The 19,490-nt window shown below is 38.5% G+C and overlaps 2 protein-coding genes across 4 annotated transcripts in view; one reads left to right on the forward strand and one right to left on the reverse strand.

Moving 5' to 3' along the window:
• CPEB3 (cytoplasmic polyadenylation element binding protein 3) overlaps positions 1-2,674 on the reverse strand; it is a 194,286-nt gene extending 191,612 nt beyond the window's left edge. The window contains exon 1 of one of the 3 annotated variants that reach the window (XM_065922913.1): positions 2,577-2,674. The gene's annotated coding sequence lies outside the window, so the exon portion shown is untranslated. Of the gene's footprint in view, positions 1-2,277; positions 2,471-2,576 lie in introns of those variants that run through there. The other 2 variants (XM_065922910.1, XM_065922912.1) reach the window with 2 other exon arrangements.
• Positions 2,587-19,490, forward strand: part of MARCHF5 (membrane associated ring-CH-type finger 5) — a 51,903-nt gene continuing 34,999 nt past the window's right edge. Inside the window, exon 1 of the mRNA XM_065922915.1 lies at positions 2,587-2,934. Within this exon, the coding sequence (XP_065778987.1) occupies positions 2,900-2,934 (35 nt within the window). The 5' untranslated portion in view covers positions 2,587-2,899. The remainder of the gene's footprint in view (positions 2,935-19,490) is intronic.

Here is a 19,490-nt window from a genome sequence, read left to right on the forward strand (position 1 = left end):
GGGATCGTAAAAGAGTTGGACATAACTTAGCAACCAAACAACAATTTACATACTATAAAATTAACTCATATTAAATTTTGTGACAGATTTGTGTCACCATGACCAGAATCTAAATTTGTTTTATATTATTTCTGCAATATAATTTACAAAGTTGTGTAGTCATCACCACTCTAACCCTGGAACATTTTCATCAACCCCAAAAGAAACATCATGACCTTTAGCAATCTCTCTCCATTTCTCTCCAGCCCCTCCAGCTCTTGGCAACCACTAATCTACTTTGTCTCTATGAATTTATTCTTAACAGTTAATATAAATGGAATCATACAATATGTGGTGTTTCGTGACTAGCTCCTTTCACTTAACATGTTTTCAAGATTTATCCACATTGTCATATGTATTAGAACTTCATTCCTTGTCAGCTAATAACATTTTGGGCGTGTGTGTGTATGTGCTCAGTCACTTCAGTCATATCCAACTGTTTGCAACCCTACGAACGGTAGCCCCCACCAGATTCCTCTGTCCATGATTCTCTAGGCAAGAATAATGAAGTGGGTTGCCATTTCCTTCTCCAAGGGATTGTCTGGACCCAGGGATCAAAACTGTGTCTCCTGTATTGCAGGCGGATTTACTGTACAGGAGGATTTACTGGTTTATCCATTCATCAGTTGATGGATATTTCGGTTGTTTCCACTTTTTGGCTATTAGGAATAATGCTGCTATGAATGCTGGCATACAAGTGTTGGTGTAGATATATATCTTTATTTCTCTTGGGTAGATACCGAGGAATGGGATTACAAGGTCAGGTGCTAATTGCTTCATTTTTCCCTAACAGTCTTAAGAAGAGTAACAGAGTTTTTTTTCCTATTTAAAAGGATTTTTGACACAGCCAGGAAGCAGAATTTTCATGAAAATGCTAATACAATTTTTTTTTTAAAAAGGATAATCTGCACACCACTTTGCTAGCAATAGAACTGTACCACATTATTTTCCAGTTTGAAGTTCAAACAGAAATTCTAAGATGAGGTAAAAATTCCTTTTAATGTAAGTCATAAAATTAAATGGAGTCTGCTCTAATCTATGAAATCAATATGCTAGAATAAAATTCTGTTTTTTGAATAGCATGTATGTATCCATTTCCTTCTGGCTGACAATTGCTTTAACAGATAAACACACAGTAAGAGAAGACTTACCCAGTAGGAGTAGTAATAAATAGGAATTTAAAATCTCAAACACATTAATAAATTACTTATTTCCCTTCCCTGTCATGGGCCTGCTTCTCATTTCATGAAAAAAGGGTGAAACATTAATTATAATCAGTCGTGTAAATTCCCGAAGTCTTTCATAAAAGCATCTTTCAGAAAGCAGAGGCCAAATAACTTCTGGTCACATGTTATTTTTATTTTTCTTCCTGGCGATGTACACTCTAGCTCAAATATATTCAGGAAGCAGACTGTAAGCAAGAAATTAAGAGCTGATTGCAAAATGCTACGTAAAAATTAAAAGAGCTTTAAAAACACATTTTAATGTAAAGAAAAATCAAACATCTTGCGGCAGAAATTAGGCACAATCAGGGGAAAACTACCAAACGTTCTACCAATCACAGCACTAGAGAACGCCACAGGTCGTCCAAAAGACGCCTTCCTTTTAGCCAACAGCTCTTTTCCTCCCGCCAAAGCCGTCCCTAGAGCGTCAGAGAATAACTCAACGAGCGATTTATGATTTTTTCCTTTTGATCTCTCCCCCACACACATCCACCTGCTTGGAGGTGTCAAGGCGACTAGAAATGGTTAACACTGACCAGCAGCCGACAGAGAAACAAACACCCCTGACAACCCACAGCTGAGTAAGCAAGAGCTGTTTATTCACGACCATGTTCCATTTGGAGACTATCGGCGAGCCCTTGAAAGCCCAGGCACATTTTAGAAGGTTCCTAGAGAGGGAGGGAATAATCTCCCCCCGACACACACGCACACACACCCCATCCCGCTCCCCCCGCCCTGAGATACACCCTGAGAGGTTCGGGTGGGAACCATCTGGTCAAGGCAGCCCCTGCCCTCCCGACCCCTCAGTAATAACCTCACGCACTAGAGCATCCGACCCCTTGCGGGGGTTGTGTAACTCCCCGAAATGGGCTCAGACGCTGCAGAGGCTGGCCCCAGCGCTGAGGGCTTCCGAAGACGCTTTCTGCCACCCGCACCCCCGCCACGGCCCACCCAGACGCCGCGGCCGGGACTGGAGACCCCGCCGAGAAATGGCCCTTTAGATTCCACCCCTCACCTGGCTCGGTCCCACCTGAGCACCAGAGCTGAGAGAAAACAGGCAGGGAGAGCTGACCTTGATGCTACTGACAGTGGAGCGGCACATCCTGCTGCTTCTTGGAAAGCGGCCCGCAGGACATTTTTCCCCCTGGAGGAAGGAAACGGGAGGGCGCCGGCCGGGCGGCGGCGGGCGCGGCGGCGGTGGTCCGGGCGGGCTGTGCAGCCTCCTGCGGGGACGGTCCGAGGACTACATCTCCCAGGCTGCTCTGGGCCGCCTTGCGTCGTGACCCCAGCGCGCACGGAGGCGGTGACTCTTACCTCACAGAGGTAGCTCCTCCGCTGGCAGCTACTCGGCGCCCGCGGTCCATGGACCGGAACCCCGGGCCGACGGGCAGGAACCCCGGCCGCGATCGCCGTCTCCCCGCCCAAGGCTCCTCCTCCTCGCTCCCCACCGCCTCCTCCGGACGCCCGCGGGCCGCGCACCGCCACCGCCGGGCTCGCGGAGCCGCCCCGGGAGGCTGGGTGGCGGGTTCGCGTCTGCCGCCGGACTGAGGCCTACTCCGCCGCCTCTCAGTGCTATTGTCCTGGGCCCGGCCCTGACCGGGCTCACCGGAGAGGCGAGTGCGCCGGCTCCGCCGAAGATGCCGGACCAAGCCCTACAGCAGATGCTGGACAGGTACGGGCAGCCTTTGGGGAGGACGCGAGCCGCTGACCCTCGTTCCGGCCCTGCCGCGCCCGGCCTCGGGGCTCTTCGGAGCGGAGCCCGGCGTGCCGGGGGTTCTACGGCCTGGGGGTCGGGCGAGGGGCCGAAAGTTTGGAGGCCGTACTTGCGGGAGGACGGAGCGGGCGGCCTGGGTGCGTAGACTTAAAGCGAAACTTAGTTAAGGAGTGGCCTCTAGTTTCGTCGGAACGCCTTTGCGAAGTGAGAGGGACTCGTGTGAACCCAGAGAATTAGTTTCTTTTTCTCACTCTCCTCCTCCCCTCCCCCCCAAACTGTGTTGTAACGTGTTTGTCCGAGATGTCACTGGCAAGAAGAGCCAAACTAATTTTCTGGGGAATGATCCTCCTCCAATTTTAACACTCTTTCCAAAAGCCAAGGAAAAATAAGCATTCGTTTGGAAAACTTCATAGGCAAACTTCATTCTTCTTTCCTCCGTATCCCCAACCCCAATCTATAAGGTCAAGAGTATCCTCAAGGGACTTTAACGGTCAGACCAGAGTAGAGGTTATGGGAAACAGACATAAATCCAACCCTGAACATTTCTCGTATTTTACCATGTGCTGAGTTCCCTGAGAAAGTTACATCTTGTCTTGGAGCAAGTTCCTGGGGGGTCTCCGGTCGGTAAAACTTTCTGTGAAATCGGCTGCAGAGCCCTCTGCTGTTGAAATTCTAATCTCTGGGTTCTACCACGAGTTTCTGGAGACCCTTACTCCACATTTTCCACTAAGGATATAACTTCCTGGCAACGCCAATGCTATTGGCTAATGTATGTTTTCGTTGCCTACAACTCTCAATAGACCACTCGCCACCCAGTTCAGTGTGTGGTACAGCTCTGTACTGAGAACGAATCCAACTGGAAAGTGTTAAATGAAGACCCTCCCTTAAATGAAATTATACCCAATAAAATTATGCTTGGATCACACCCAGAACACAAATCACTCAAAAGTATCGTCTTCTTCCAGAGTGACAGACATTTCCTTTGGAGCTTAGAATTTTGAGACGTCTAAGTTGATAGAAATCATGGTACTGACTTTTTTAAGTTGGGGTGACCCAGTAATTAATCCAGCCCTTGTTCTAGGAGAGCATTCAGGTCAAGTTGTATTGACTACTCCCTTTTTATATAAGTAGTTTACAACCTCCTGGAAGGCAGAAACTTATGCGTCATTATTTCAAATTCTACAACCCCCTGTACAAAGTAAGTCATCAGTAAATACTTTTATGAGCAAATGCGTGAACTTTTTTGTCATTCTCCCCAGTTGTGTAGTGGTCTAGTAATTAACCATACTAGTAATTAACCATACAAATTATGTAGGACTACTGAAATATGCCCATAGGAGACCATTTTCTGCCACTGCCAATTCTAGTCAGAGACCCTATTTTATTGCTGGGTATTTTGTAATTAATTTTTACCCCCTCTGAGGGCCAGCTGCTTTCACTTTTATGTAGTTGACTTTTGTGTCCAAAAACTGATCTGGCTTTCATACACTCTTTGGAGATTTGCATAAAAGTAAAAAAACCCAAGGAGTGCCAGCAAGACATTTACAATGTCTCAACAGAAACTTGGAAATTCGGGCTGTGTATACTGAAACAGGTGACTATAATACTGGCTTCCCTCATCTTCTCTACCTTTTTGACATATCTCAAGGTAGATTCTTAAGATGATATTCAAAGATCATTTTGCAACCTAGCCCTATGTTGGAATCACCTGAGGAGTATTTTAACATAGGGATGGATACCTGACTCTGCCCACGACCAGTTAGTTCACAGATTTCTGGAGGGTAGGGCCTGAGCATGGGTATTTTCAAAAGCTTTCCAGATGTTTGTTGTGGTTGAAAATCATTTTTAAAGGGTTTTTTTTTTTTTGGCAGCGCCACACGGCTTGAGGGATCTTAGTTCCCCAACTAGGGATTGACTCTGGGACTCCTGCAGTGGAAGCAGAGTCCTAACCACTGGACCACCAGGGAATTCCCACTGCCCTAAACCCTAAGTGATTAGTTCATGATAAGGGATAGTACTTTTTAGAGAGGTAAGCTTGGACAGAAATCTTGAAATTCTCATTCTGCCACTTACTGACTATATGACTTTGGATTTAAATTCTGAGATTCTGCATCATCTTTAAAAAATGGTAATGTCCTACCTTACAGGACTGTATAAATAAGAACAAGTGTAAGTATTTTGTTGTTGTTCTTGTACAGTCTCTCTGTATAAGTACTTTATACAACAATAAAATGCTATTCGTATGTTAGGCACACAGAAGGTACTTAAGATTCTAGTGTAACCGGGATTCCCCTCCTGGTGCAGTGATTGGGAGTTTGCCTTCCAGTGCAGGGGATGTAGGTTTGATCTCTGTTAGGGAAACTTAAGATCCCACATGCCGCGGGGCAACTAAGCCTGAGTGCTAGAACTAGAGATAAGCCTCTGTGCATTGGGCTAAGACACATGCGGCCAAATAAATAAATATTAAAAAAAAAAAAAAAGATTCTAATGTAACCAATCAGTTAGCAATTTACAACACACACACACACACCCCCATATTCCCCCATCTCCTTTATATTTACTATCATCTTAATCTGGGCTAGCCCCCCTGCAAGTTGAACACAAAGATACTTGATGGGTTCATTTGAAGAATACTGACAAGTTCAAGAGACTAAAATATGTCAACCTGTCAGGACCCAGAATTCTTGCTTGAATTTGCCTCCCCCCTAGCTTGGTCTTTGGTTGGCAATTTTTGAGCGACAGAATTTACTTCAGAAACTTGGCTTTATGTTTATTTCTTCAGTACAAGTTCTATCCTTGAGAAGATTAAGGAAATATATATAACATATTGTTTCGGTTCTAGGCTAAGATTAAGTATATTTTAATAGTTTATTAAGTTTATATTCATTGAATTGATTTAATAAATATTGATCCATTTGCCCAGTACCATTCTAAGCCCTCAGTATATGGTGGTAGTGAACATAAGCAGAAATACTCATGTGGAGCTTTAATTCTAGTGAGGTTTGTGTTTCACAGATGTCAAATAAAATAAAGATTATATTTACAAACATGATGGTACGTTCAGTTTATACGTTCAGTCTTTCACGATTTTTTAATTAATAGCAGCTTACTAAGAGCTGACGTTCAATTGCTTTTCCTTTGTGAATAAGTAAATCTAGTTTAGCAATTGTTTATCTTAAAATAAATTTTATTCTTGCCATATTTGCAGCTGGAGTCTATATAGATATATATTTTGATTTCTTTTCATTTTTATAAATAGTAAGCAGCTGTTTTATGTAAATTTATCATTTGAACCTTTTAAATTGAGAGTGGTGGAAAGGGGGTGGTTTTCTAATGTCATGAATGATTGGGGGGTCACAAATCATTGCCCTGAAATTATAACCATTCATAAATTTAAACCCTTTACATCAGACTCTCTGAATCTTATTTTCTTTTCCTTTCCTTCATTGCCATACTTTTTTAAGAAGTTTGTTATGTCTACTCTGTCACCGTTATACTTTCTCGTTTTCTCTTTTACTTCTCAAAATGAGGATTAAATGTATAGAGAATACAAAGAATACTGTAAACAAACTGCAGAAATGAACCTCAGGATTAAAACCTGGTGAGAGATGCTTCTGGAAACTTGACTTTTGTGTACCCCTTTCACATTGAACACTTAGGAATTTGTTGAGGTTGTTTTGCATCACTTAATCGCACATGGTGGGTAGGCAAGGAACGGAGTCATTGTCCCCAGAACAGTCAGATGGGAAGAACAATGACAGAATAATCTGCTCCCCACAGGCCTCCTGCAGTAGCAAGTGAGTTAGAATCCTCTCTCACAGGATGTTACCAACCACATGGACGTTCCTTTTGAGGTTGTAGATGTCCTTATAGGATTGAGCTGTATTACCTTCTGAGTTTTAAACTGTCTCTAGCTTCCACTAAAGCAGCTTCTCATTCTCTTTGGCATCTTTCCTCAATCATATTACAATCCCATTTTTACATTTACAGAACAATACCTGGAGTTAAGAACCATTAGCAATTAGTTGTATTTGCTTCCATCTCTATATAAAAAGCAGAAACATTACAGATAAAGTCCCCTTTGGCCATTATCCCCCAGTTCCATATCTTCTCCCATCCCCAGTCCACTATCATAAGTTGATTTATGTTCTTCCAGTTTTTGTTTAATGCTTTTATATATACTATATGTAATTCACAGTTCTGTTTTTGTTTCTAAAATTTAAATATATCAGTCTGCAATTTACGTTTTTAAATATTGAATTCTGTGATATTCAGCAATTAAAGAGTATACATATATAATCTATTGTATTAACATACTACTCGTGATATGAGTATGGATACTCGTAGTATGGATCATTGAAAAAGCAAGAGAGTTCCAGAAAAGCATCTACTTCTGCTTTATTGACTGTACCAAAGCCTTTGACTGTGTGGATCACAATAAACTGTGGAAAATTCTGAAGGAGATGGGAATACCAGACCACTTGACCTGCCTCTTGAGAAATCTGTATGCAGGTCAGGAAGCAACAGTTAGAACTGGACATGGAACAACAGACTGGTTCCAAATAGGGAAAGGAGTCCATCAAGGCTGTTTATTGTCATCGTGCTTATTTAACTTATATGCAGAGTACATCATGAGAAATGCTGGGCTGGAGGAAGCACAAGCTGGATTCAAGATTGCTGGGAGAGCTTTCAATAACCTCAGATATGCAGATGACACCACCATTATGGCAGAAAGTGAAGAAGAAATAAAGAGCCTCTTGATGAAAGTGAAAGAGGAGAGTGAAAAAGTTGACTTAAAGATCAACATTCAGAAAACTAAGATCATGGCATCCGTTCCCATCACTTCCTGGCAAATAGATAGGTAAACAATGAGAGACTTTATTTTGGGGGGTTCCAAAATCACTGCAGATGGTGACTGCAGCCACTTAATCCTTGAAAGAAAATTTATGATCAACCTAGACAGCATATTAAAAAGTAGACATTACTTTGCCAGCAAAGGTCCGTCTAGTCACCGCTATGTGGTTTTTTCAGCAGTCATGTATGGATGTGAGAGTTGGACTATAAAAAAAGCTGAGCACCAAAGAATTGATGCTTTTGAACTGTGGTGTTGGAGAAGACTCTTCAGAGTCACTTGGACTGCAAGGAGATACAACCAGTCCATCCTAAAGGAAATCAGTCCTGAATGTTCATTGGAAGGACTGATGTTGAAGCTGAAACTCCAATACTTTGGCCACCTGATGCAATGAAATGACTCATTGGAAAAGACCCTGATGCTGGGAAAGTTAGAAGTTGGGAGGAAAAGGGGACGACAGAGGATGAGATGGTTGGATGGCATCACTGACTCGGTGGACATGAGCTTGAGTAAACTCCGGGAGTTGGTGATGGACAGGGAGGACTGGCGTGCTGCAGTCCATTGGGTCGCAAAGAGTCAATGACACAACTGAGCGACTGAACTGAACTACTCTCATAACATTTAGATTCTTATTACCTCTCGTTGTAATTTGACTTTCATCCACCTTTCTTATCTGTAGTTCTGCTAAAAGTATATTAAATGTTACTAATAATTTCTTAATCGGTAAACCTAATGACTTTTTTCCTTTGTCCTCATGTCCTTGACATGTATTTAACGAAGCTGAAACTGGTGACCTCCACTCCCTAACTTGAAACTGTGTTCTAGTCTACTACATTATTTGTCTGTCTTATCTTTTTCCCCTCTTACATATCACTTACTGTCTTCAATCACTTAAGTATGGTTCAGTTCTCAGCACGTAACTCTTCAAAAAGTAGATATACTTCTATCACTTACTATCTCACTTTCACCTTTGATTGACTCCCAAATGTATGTTTTTATTCTTGACCTCTTTCCCACATTTTAATGTCTGCTTTCCAGCTGCCCAGTAGACATTTCTATTTGTGTATACACAGTATTACTAGTGTCTTCACCTATCTAAAACTAAACAACTGCTATTTCCCTGGTTTTTACTTATCTTAACTTCCCAATTTCTGGCCCATTCTTCTAATCCACCAGCCATAAAACCTACATCTTTTTTTGCTTTTTTCCCCCTCTAAATCCATCTGCTTATCAAATACTATAGATTCTTCTTTCTCTGACTCCAGTTTTTCTCTTCCAGTTTGACTTACAGAGTAGTACCAGAATTGGCCAGAGCACACTTACAATCATTTCATTCCCGTCCTTTAAAACATGCCAGTCTCTACATTACCAATAGGATAAATTCTAAACTTTCAAGACTTTGTGAAGAGACTTAGCTCTATTAATCCAGTCCAGCCCTAGCCTACTTTAACCATACTCTTCTGCACTGCACTTCATTGTCCTCTGAATATATTCTGCTCTATATCTTATTTTTCGCTTTAGAGGACTTCCTCCCTTTTGACACCTGGCTGACTCTGAACCATCTTTAGAATTCAGCTCAATTATCACTTTGAAGCATTGTACATCTCCTTCAGGCAGTGAGTTACTTCTTCCACAATTTCCATAGAACCTTTATGTACTCATTATAGTACATCACTCTGAATTATAATTTTTTTAATGCATCAATCCTATGTCTCAGAGCCTTTATTACCAGCACCATGCACATTCAAGAGGGAGTTCACTGAGAACAGAAACTGTTCCATTTCTCAAGAAGGGGAATGTACATTGGCAACACTGTTGAATCATGCTGTCTTTTCACTATTTATGACATATCAGTGCTTAGAATAATCTTGCTGAAGCACCATTTTAAAAATATCTCATTTGTTCAAAACCTGTATTTTTTTAATTGTTTACTAAGGTTAAGTTCAAAATTTTTTAACTTGACCTTCAAGACCCTTCATAGTCATATTTATTGTGCTCTCTAGTATGTTTAAGACACAGAGTACATGACTGGCTACCTTCTTAAAGCTCTGCTTCTGTTTAAAAGTGAGTACGTGAGTATACATCTTTTGCCCAGGCCAGCTTGATATGCACACTGTCCTGTATTCTTTTCAGCATCTTGTCTTTCAAAATGCTACCCACTCTTCAAGATCCAGTTTGGTTTCTGCCTCATTTATAAAGCTTTTCTGACTATTTCAGCCAGAATAATTTCCCACTCTTCTCCACTCTTGTAGCAGTTCTTTACATGCCCTATTTATATATATGCCTCCCAGCTCCTTATATGCCATAGTTATAAGATGAGAGGTGTTAACATTTATATGGCACATTAAGGTACACTGTAAGATGTTTAGATTTCTAGTGAAAGCTCCTTATGGCTGCTTAAAAGTACCCTAGCAAAAATGAAACACATAATGACTTGCACTAACTATAATTTCCTTAAAAAATGAGAAATGGAAAAATTTCTCAGAATACACTATCCATAAGGCAGTATGGTGCAGTGAAAAAAGCTGATTTTTTCTTTTTAATGGCATATAACTTACAAAAATCTGATGTTTTAGAGTTGAGGCCTAGGTTGCATTCATACCTTTCTATTTAACCATCAAGCCTTGGACAGTCTGTTTAACCTTTCTGGGCTTTTGTTTCCTTATTTAAGGGGGAAAATAATTATGTTTGCAGACTTTATGAAGATCAGAGATAAAGAGCATGGCATGAATATATGCTCAATAAATGATTGCTTTCACTGTGGTATATTTCTCTTCCCCTTTCATAATGTGTTAGTAATTGTGGTAGCTCTTTGATAAATTCAGATACTTTTAATTTCCATTCCACTTGGGTGGACAGACATATAAAGGGGTTTTTAGTTGATGGTATAGCTTTTGTTTAAGAATACATGGGATGTGATACTTTTAATCCTGAGACAAATCAAGCAGTTTACAGTTTTTTCCATTGTTAAATTTAGGCATTCCTTGCATGGTTCACTAAACATGTTTTGAATTAAGGACATGTTCTCTTTCCTTAAAACACTCATGCAAATACATTGGTAAAGCACCATATATAATACAACAATAACAATTTTTAAAGCTTGTTTCATTGCTTTCACTCCTGTATTCTGGAACTCTTCTGTTCTGCTACCCTCCATTTTTCCTCACAGTTGTCTCTAGGGCAGATTTTCCAGATCTTTCTGATAATCCAAGATAAACACCTGGAGTCTAAGTCTGCAAAGATAGACTTTACTGTCAGCTGTTTTATTAGATAACCATACTAGTTAATTTATGTACCAGTGACATAATATTCTATTGATAAGTAAAATTTCCTTCCCTTTTTTCCCCATATACTTTTTAAATAATTAACCATATAAAACTGGTTTAGTCACATATGAACCCTATGAAGTAGGTTACTTTTGTCATCCATCCTTTCCCAACTGGTTTGTAAATAACTAGCTTTATTTTAAAACTTTTCTGCTCCAACTACATTGGTTTTCTCATGGTCCATGGCCATATGCTCATTTCTCTCTCTAAGCTTGGTTATGCTGTTATTCTTACTTCAGATAAGCTTATTCTTTTCATTTCCTGATTGTCATCTCAATTGTAGTTCTGCCTTTTCATGAAACCTTCTCAGCTGTTTCATCCTGTGTTTCTTATGGTCATCATCAGATTTCTGTATTAGCTGGTCACCAACATTGTTTCTTGACAATATTCTGTGTGGTTGTTTTTATGTGATTCTTCTCTGCATATATTTGTTCCTTAACTAGACTGTAAGTTCCTTAAATGTATTTCTTCTGACATCAAATAGTGAATGTACTTAGTACATTCAAGTTAATCTCAGAGAAATCTTGAATACTCTTAGATTTAAGACAAACTAGATATGTATTCCTCAAACTATTTATAAGTTTTGCTATCAAGAAGGATTTATAATTGGAAAATGTTTGAATTTAAGTTTAAAGTCCCATAGAATTAACTTTTTTTTTTCAAATAAAGAGAGGCATGTTATGCATATAGATCAGTGATATTACCAGTACAAATAAGGCCATATATTTATTTTAAGGAATAAGTAATAGACTTTAGATTTGTCTACTTTAGTTCTTTCTCATGTCTTCATAGTGTAATAGTGATTTGTTCTTTAATCTCTGAACCAGTCGTGATAATTCCTAGACCTCCTTTTAATCTGTAAACTAATGAGCCTCAGCTTGGCTGGCAGAAAGGTGTGGAAGTATTATAAATTGTGAGTGTAAATTGCTGATATCAGCAAGCAAGCAGCATTTACAAAACCTAGTGGAAGGAAAAAGAAGAATGGAAGAACGTGAATTGTGGATTTGAATGAATATCTTACGCAATGGTGTTGGCCTACTGAAAAACTGAAGAATGATTAGGAATCCAGGACTTTTTCCACTGAATACCAGCGTGCCAGGCAGAACTACTTTATGAGCTAATTTAGGTAAAAAAAAAAAAAAAGCATCCATAAAATCTAGGCATAGTTATAAAGTTTATAGCATCTTTCTTGTCTATCCGTGCCATCATTACTACTGTTCATTTGGTGGTTATATATATGCCAGGCAATTAAGCTGTTTCAAGATCACTTGTTTAATCCTTTACAATAGAGAATCTTTTTTTAATTTACTTTATTGAAGTATAGTTAATTTACAGTGTTGTGTTAATTTCTGATGTTCAGCAGAGTGACTGAGCCACACACCTACATACAGTCTCCTTGTTCTTCTCCACTGTGGCTTATCAGAGTACTGAACAAAGTTCCCCATACTATACAGTAGGATCTTATTGTTTATCCATTTTGTAAATATATTAGTTTGCATCTGCTAGTCCCAGACTCCTAATATATCTCTCCCCTTTGACAACCACAAGTCTGTTCTCTATGTCTGTGAGTCTGTTTCTATTTTTTTTAATAAGTAAATTCATTTGTGTCATTTTAGACTCCACATGTAAGTGATGTTATTATGGTATTTGTTTTTCTCTTTCTGACTTACTTATTAGTATGATAATCTCAGTCCATCCATGTTGCTGCTGCTGCTGCTGCTACTAAGTCGCTTCAGTTGTGTCCGACTCTATGCGACCCCATAGACGGCAGCCCACCAGGCTCCCCTGTCCCTGGGATTCTCCAGGCAAGAACACTGGAGTGGGTTGCCATTTCCTTCTCCAATGCGTGAAAGTGAAGTCGCTCAGTCATGTCCAACTCTTGGAGACCCAATGGACTGCAGCCTACCAGGCGCCTCCGTCCATGGGATTTTCCAGGCAAGCGTACTGGAGTGGGGAGCCATTGCCTTCTCCACATGTTGCTGCAAATGGCATTATTTCATTTTTTATGGCTGAATAGTATTCATTAGATAACCATACTAGTCAATTTATGTGCCAGTGAGAAACTATTCTATTGATGTGTGTGTGTGTGTGTGTGTGTGTGTGTGTGTGTCCATGTCCATGTGTGTACATACCACATCTTTATCCATTGATCTGTCAGTAGACATTTAGGTTATTTCCGTGTCTTGGCTATTGTAAATAGTGCTGCTATGAATAAGGGTACTTGTATCTTTTTTGAATTACGGTTTTGTCAGGATACATACCCAGGAGTGGGATTGCTGGATCATACATCAACTCTGTTTTTAGTTTTTTGAGGACCCTCTATACTGTTTTCCGTAGTGGCTGTACAAATTTAGTTCCCACCAACAGAGTAGGGGAGGTTCTACAATAGGGAATTATAACATAAAACCTTTTTTTATCCTGAGAACTACTTTGGAAGTTTAGTTATGCATATGAGTTCCTTCTCAGAATGTTTTGAAAGAATAAAACAAAATATGTAGGTCAGAAATGAACCAATTACATAGAAATACACCTGACAAAATATTAAAAATCTGTCATAGTAATAGGAGCTTTAACACAAATGTAAGGTCTATTATTGGTGACTCTGATAATTTCAGATTAGTGATGGGTTAAATGTTATAATATGAAAATACTGGTCACTGTTCTAATTTCTAATTGCTGTACTGCTAATGTTACTATGATTTACTTAGATTCATAATTGAAAGAAAATTGAATCTCATTCAGTAGTTAGTGAAAATTTTTTGTGGATCCCAGATTAAGAACCCCATGACTTACAGAAATTCTGAAAGAGATTGTCATTAAACCTAAAATAAGCAGTAAGTAGGATTTTTTTTTTTTTTTTTTAGTAAGTAGGAATTTGAACTGAAACAGTCTGACTCCAAAGCCCAAATTCTTTAACCAGTTAGAGTATCCTGAACTCACAAAATCTCGTTCCCAAATTTAGCTAACTTTTTTCCTTTAGAATAAAAAAAGATCTGAAGCATTTTGTTTAATACTTAAATTAAAAATCAAATAGCTTAAAAGTGTTTACGTTGAATGTAAAATCAGATTTCATTTTTATGTTATGGTGAGTTGAGAAAATTTACAAAGGGAAGAAATATGGAAAAAGGAAGAATGACCAAAGCAGAGGTTCTCAAACTTTAGGTCTCACAATCCGTCACATGAAGGGTTTGTTAAAATAAAACTTTGATGACTCCTCAAAAAGTTAAAAATAGAATTACTATATGATTTAGCAATTTCACTTCTGGGTATATATCCAAAAAAAATTAAAAACAGGATTACAAAGAAATACTTGTGCACCCAGGTTCATAACAGCATTATTCACAATAACTAAAACCTGGAAGCATCCCTACTATCTGTGACTGGGATAAGCAAATGTGATGTATATACATACAATAGAATAGTAGTATTCAGCCCCCAAAAGGAAAGATAACCTGCAATATTATGTGCTACAATGTGGATGAACCTGGAATGCATAAAAAGACAGATACTGGATGATTCTACTTGTGTAAGGTTCTTAGAGTAGTCAAAGTTATAAAGACAGAAAGTATAAGGGTAACTGTCAGGGGCTTGGGAGTTTAATAAGAATAGAACTTGTTTTACCAGTTGAAAAGAGTTATATGGGGATGGGTGGTGGTAATGGTAACACAACCTGTAAATGTGTTTAATACCATTGAATTGTGCACTTAAATATAGTTAAGATGGAAATTTTATGTTATATGTTCTACCACAATCAAAAAAGAAAAATAATTTTTGAAGAAATTTAAAATAAATAATTTTTTTAATGTAATGTTGGGTCCCATCAGAGTTTCTGATTCTGCAGGTCTGGGGTGGGACCTGAAAATTTGCGTTTCTAGCAAGTTCTCAGATGATGCTTGTACATCACACTGATCGCTGCTTTCTGAGAGATGGAGGATTGAAGAGAACAAGGGTAGGAAATGACTCAAAGAGAAGCTCTTAATTAGAGTTTTGTCAGAAATTACAACCTCTCCTTGGGTGTTTACTTGAAAGGTTTTTGGCTTTTTCTGTTGAAATGGCAAATAGCCAGTTGTTCTCACCTTTTTTATAATCATTAAAATCCAATGCTCAAATTTATTAAGAAAATAATGGGGAGGGAGGAGAGGAGGTGTGCCTCAGAGCAGTTGTTCTTACTTCTAAGGGTATTAAAATTGCCATCCCATAAATTATAATATTAAAATATAACTTAAAGTAGAATTATAGTTAAATTGATACTGCAGTGGAAATATTATAACACTGTCAGTAAGAATTTTTAATTTCAAAGTGTTTGGTTTTATCTTTGTTGGCTGTTTCTAAGAAATGACTTGATCTAATAGCCAGAATCAGGAGTGTATTTTTGCTCTGTGTGAGGAACAGAAAAACTTGCACAACTCAAAGTACTTGGCAGTGGAAATTAGATTTATATAAGTATTTCCTGCTCAAGTCTGGTCAGTAGGAAATAAAGCCATTGACAAAAACACCTGTGTGTCATTATAAACGCTGTTTAGGAGTTCACATCATATAATTGTTCAGGGCTATCTCTTATTTCCAATTTCTCACACTCTATAACAAGATTGTTTGGGTTACACCTGAAAGATCTGCCCCAAACAGGTTAAACAAGGAAAAAAAAAAAAAAAACCTATGGGTTTATGTAAGTGAACAGTGCAAGGGTATATTTAGCTTTAAGCACAGCTTGATCCATGTCTCAGACAAAGTCATCAGTTTCTATCTTTTAGCTTCCTCTGGGTTCTTTAGGCTCCACATTGTGACTTTCCTGGCAGCAAAGCCTCACACCCTCATTTAGCTCCTCATTTTTCCTGCCTTCAAGCCCAGAGGAAAAGAAAGTCTGTGTACCAACTTGCCCAGCAAAAATTCTGAAGTTCACTCTAATAAAACCAGCTTTATGGGCCCAGACTCGTTACTGTAATCTAGGACTCTAGGACGTGGGATACTCCTCTTAAACCAATCTAAGGATTACTCTTCCAGGAGCTGGGGATGTGAGACTAACTGCCTAAATAAACTGCACACATGACTGATGCTGGAGGGAAGAGTGGTTTTCCTTAAAATGTGTGGGATACTTTTTGCTCCTAAAAAAGAGAAATCATGCTGTACATTAAACCACAAATTTCTACTTTCCTAAGATCTTGAGAAACTATAAACCCATCATTTTCAAACAACCTCTTTTCTCCTTAAATGGAAGAAGGCAGGGAATTGGGGAATAAATAGCTGAAATAGATTGCATCAAGGAGGGAGTAGGGTATGAGGAAGCAAAGAGTGAAAGCATAATTCTAAAACCTTCTTAGGTGATATTCCTGGTCAGACTATTATAAGTTTTTTTTAATGACTTAAGAAAAGATTTCTATACAGACATTGTTTCCTCCCCTCATTTCCAGCCCTAAAGACTAATAACTGTCTTATAGGTTGTCTGCCCATGTGACCATTTTTATACTCTTTAATTTCCCACATACCTGGCCCTTATTTCACAGACTAATGTTCTTTCCATATCATGTAGGTTAAACTCATAAACCTATTAAGGTTGTGTATCAGTTAACAAATTCTTTAGAACTTAACATTTTCTGTACTGTTATTTATATTAAAAATACAGTCATCAGAAGCTATTATTTTACCTTAAGTAAGTCCAGTAATTATCCCTTTCACACAGTTTGCTTTCTCCAGTCTCTTAGCTTTTTTTTAACCTGCCATTTTTCTGTACTAGCAGTTCCCAAACTAAATATCTCGTCACCTTGAGGGTTTGTTAAAACAGATTTCTAGGCCCTCTTCCTGTCGAGTTTTGTATTTACTAGGTCTGGAGTAGAGCCAGAGAATTTGCAAGTTTCCTAGTGATTCTGAACTGCTGGTCTCAGAGAACTTTGTTTTGAGAATCCCTATGATAAAATCACTTGTCCCTGCAAATTTCTTCTGTCACGCCTTCCTGAAGCCTTCTCTGATCTATCCAGATTGAGCCTTCCTTCTTAAAATAGGGAAGGATATACCTTTGGTAATTTCACTGGAACTTTAAATATCTTGTATCTGCTAGATGTAGCCCAAATTAAATTATAGAGTTTTCTGGGTAGGTACACGCTTCCATTTATTTTGTTTATGCAGCTTCATGGAACCAGTGAAACTACATGGAATCAGTGAATGCACAGTGTATGTTACTGGCAATTTCTTTTGTGTGCTTGTTTTGTACTATTAAATTATAAGTCTTCATACTTATTTGCATCTAAGTTATAATTTTTAGATGGAGTAATTTGGTGGTATTATTGGGAATTTACATATTGTGGGTAGTACTATTTGATCTCAGATGACCATCAGATGTAATGTTAAGTGATTAGAATAAATGGAAAGTGTATGTGGTAAGTTGGTAGATGTTGAAAATCAGCAAACCTTTTGGGAGTATTGTTATCAATAGGGTCCTTTTTTTAAATATCCTTCTATAGAATAATTTCAGTTAATCTCTAGTGAGCATTAGCTTAAAAATCCAAATTTTTAAGCTTTATACTCAAAGTTTGAAATTTTTCATATTAATTGGGGGAGGGGGCAGTGTGGAAATAGGCTTATTCTTATCCAGAATTTGTAGGGATTATAGCTATACAAATATTCCCATTAGATTGATATATGAAACTGCCATTTAAATACAAGTTAAAAACATAAATATAGGCAGTTCATTTGGTTCAACCTAATTAATACTTAGTCCTGGGTGTTCATTGGAAGGACTGATGCTGAAGCTGAAACTCCAGTACTTTGGCCACCTCGTGCGAAGAGTTGACTCATTGGAAAAGACCCTGATGCTGGGAGGAATTGGGGGCAGGAGGAGAAGGGGACAACAGAGGATGAAATGGTTGGATGGCATCACTGATTCGATGGACATGAGTTTGAGTAAACTCCAGGAGTTGGTGATGGACAGGGAGGCCTGGCTTGCTGCGATTCATGGGGTCGCAAAGAGTCGGACACGACTGACTGACTGACTGAACTGAATTAATATTTTTACATTTTGTTTTTTCCTGATGACTGGAAATTGGCTTAATTTATGATTCAGTTTAATTTAGCTACACGTATGTTCCATTGTTGATATGAAAAACTTACAAGAACCTAGAAGTCTAGTTTCTAGATATTTCTGCCTATATTTTGTTACCAAAATAATACATTTCATTCTGCCAGCGATAAACAAATATATTTACAAAATTACCTAGGTTATGGGGGAATATATATACTAATACTGCAAATAACTGGCCTATTTGCTCTGTACTTGTCAACTGAAATTTTATGGAAAAAACTAGGTTGAAACCCAGTCAAATCACAGGTAGTAGTGATGGTTGGACAACAGTGTGAATGACTTAGTGCTACTGAATTGTAGTCTTAAAAATGGTTAAAGTAGTAAGTTTTATGTTGTGTATATTTTACCACAGTAAAGTTAACAAAAATAAGGTGGAGGAGGAGACATTTCTGTTTAACCTTAATATAGCACGAGGGCCCAGACATATTGGCTGAGGTGAGTCAGACGGTCAAGCATGCTCAAACAAATGTTACCTCCCTCCAGTTTTACCTAGGTAGGTCATATGAAATCTGATTTTGAAAGCTGAGTAAAAACACAATTTTGAATATTGTCACCATGTATTCAGTTCAGTTTTTTCCCCCATTCTAAGAAGTTTTAATTGGTGCATGCGATTAAAACTCATGTTGATCTACAAAAGACTGGAGACTTATCTACAGTACCTGACTATATAAGTCTTTCCCATTGAGCATAGTTAAGCTAGTTTTGTAACAGAAGCCAGCTTATCTAATTAAGTGAAAAGTGCACAGTAGGTGACAAGCTCTAATTAGCAGTTGTTTTCCTCTTGTGCAGTGGTAATAGAAGGGAGTGAATGATGTCATTGAGTTAAACTGTAATATTTGCCCTAATGGAAATAGATGTCAAAACTTGTGTTAATTGGGAGGAAAAAATAAGGAATTGCAACCTAATTCCACAAAAACAAATTAGAGTTCATGAAGTACCCTTAAGAGCAAAATGGGAAAAAGTTTAAAAATTAACCATCTCAATAAAGATTCTTTTTATAATACAGGCATCCTAGACTTGAGATTTCTAGGTTTCAAATATAATAAATATAATTTAATTCCCAGAAAAAAGGAAAGCCACTCATACCTATAATGGAAACATGTAAGCCCAAATTTATCATCTCACTATCCAAAAGCAATTTATCCTGATGTCTTCATCTATTCTTTCCTTTGTGCTTTTAAATTTAATCATCTTTCTCTCTTATAGTCATACTTTACCAGAAAGAGCAATGACTGGGTTTTTTCTCTCTCTCAGGTGAAAATTG

Source organism: Muntiacus reevesi, chromosome 2 (assembly GCF_963930625.1).
Source record: "Muntiacus reevesi chromosome 2, mMunRee1.1, whole genome shotgun sequence".
In the NCBI taxonomy this organism is placed as follows: Eukaryota; Metazoa; Chordata; class Mammalia; order Artiodactyla; family Cervidae; genus Muntiacus; species Muntiacus reevesi.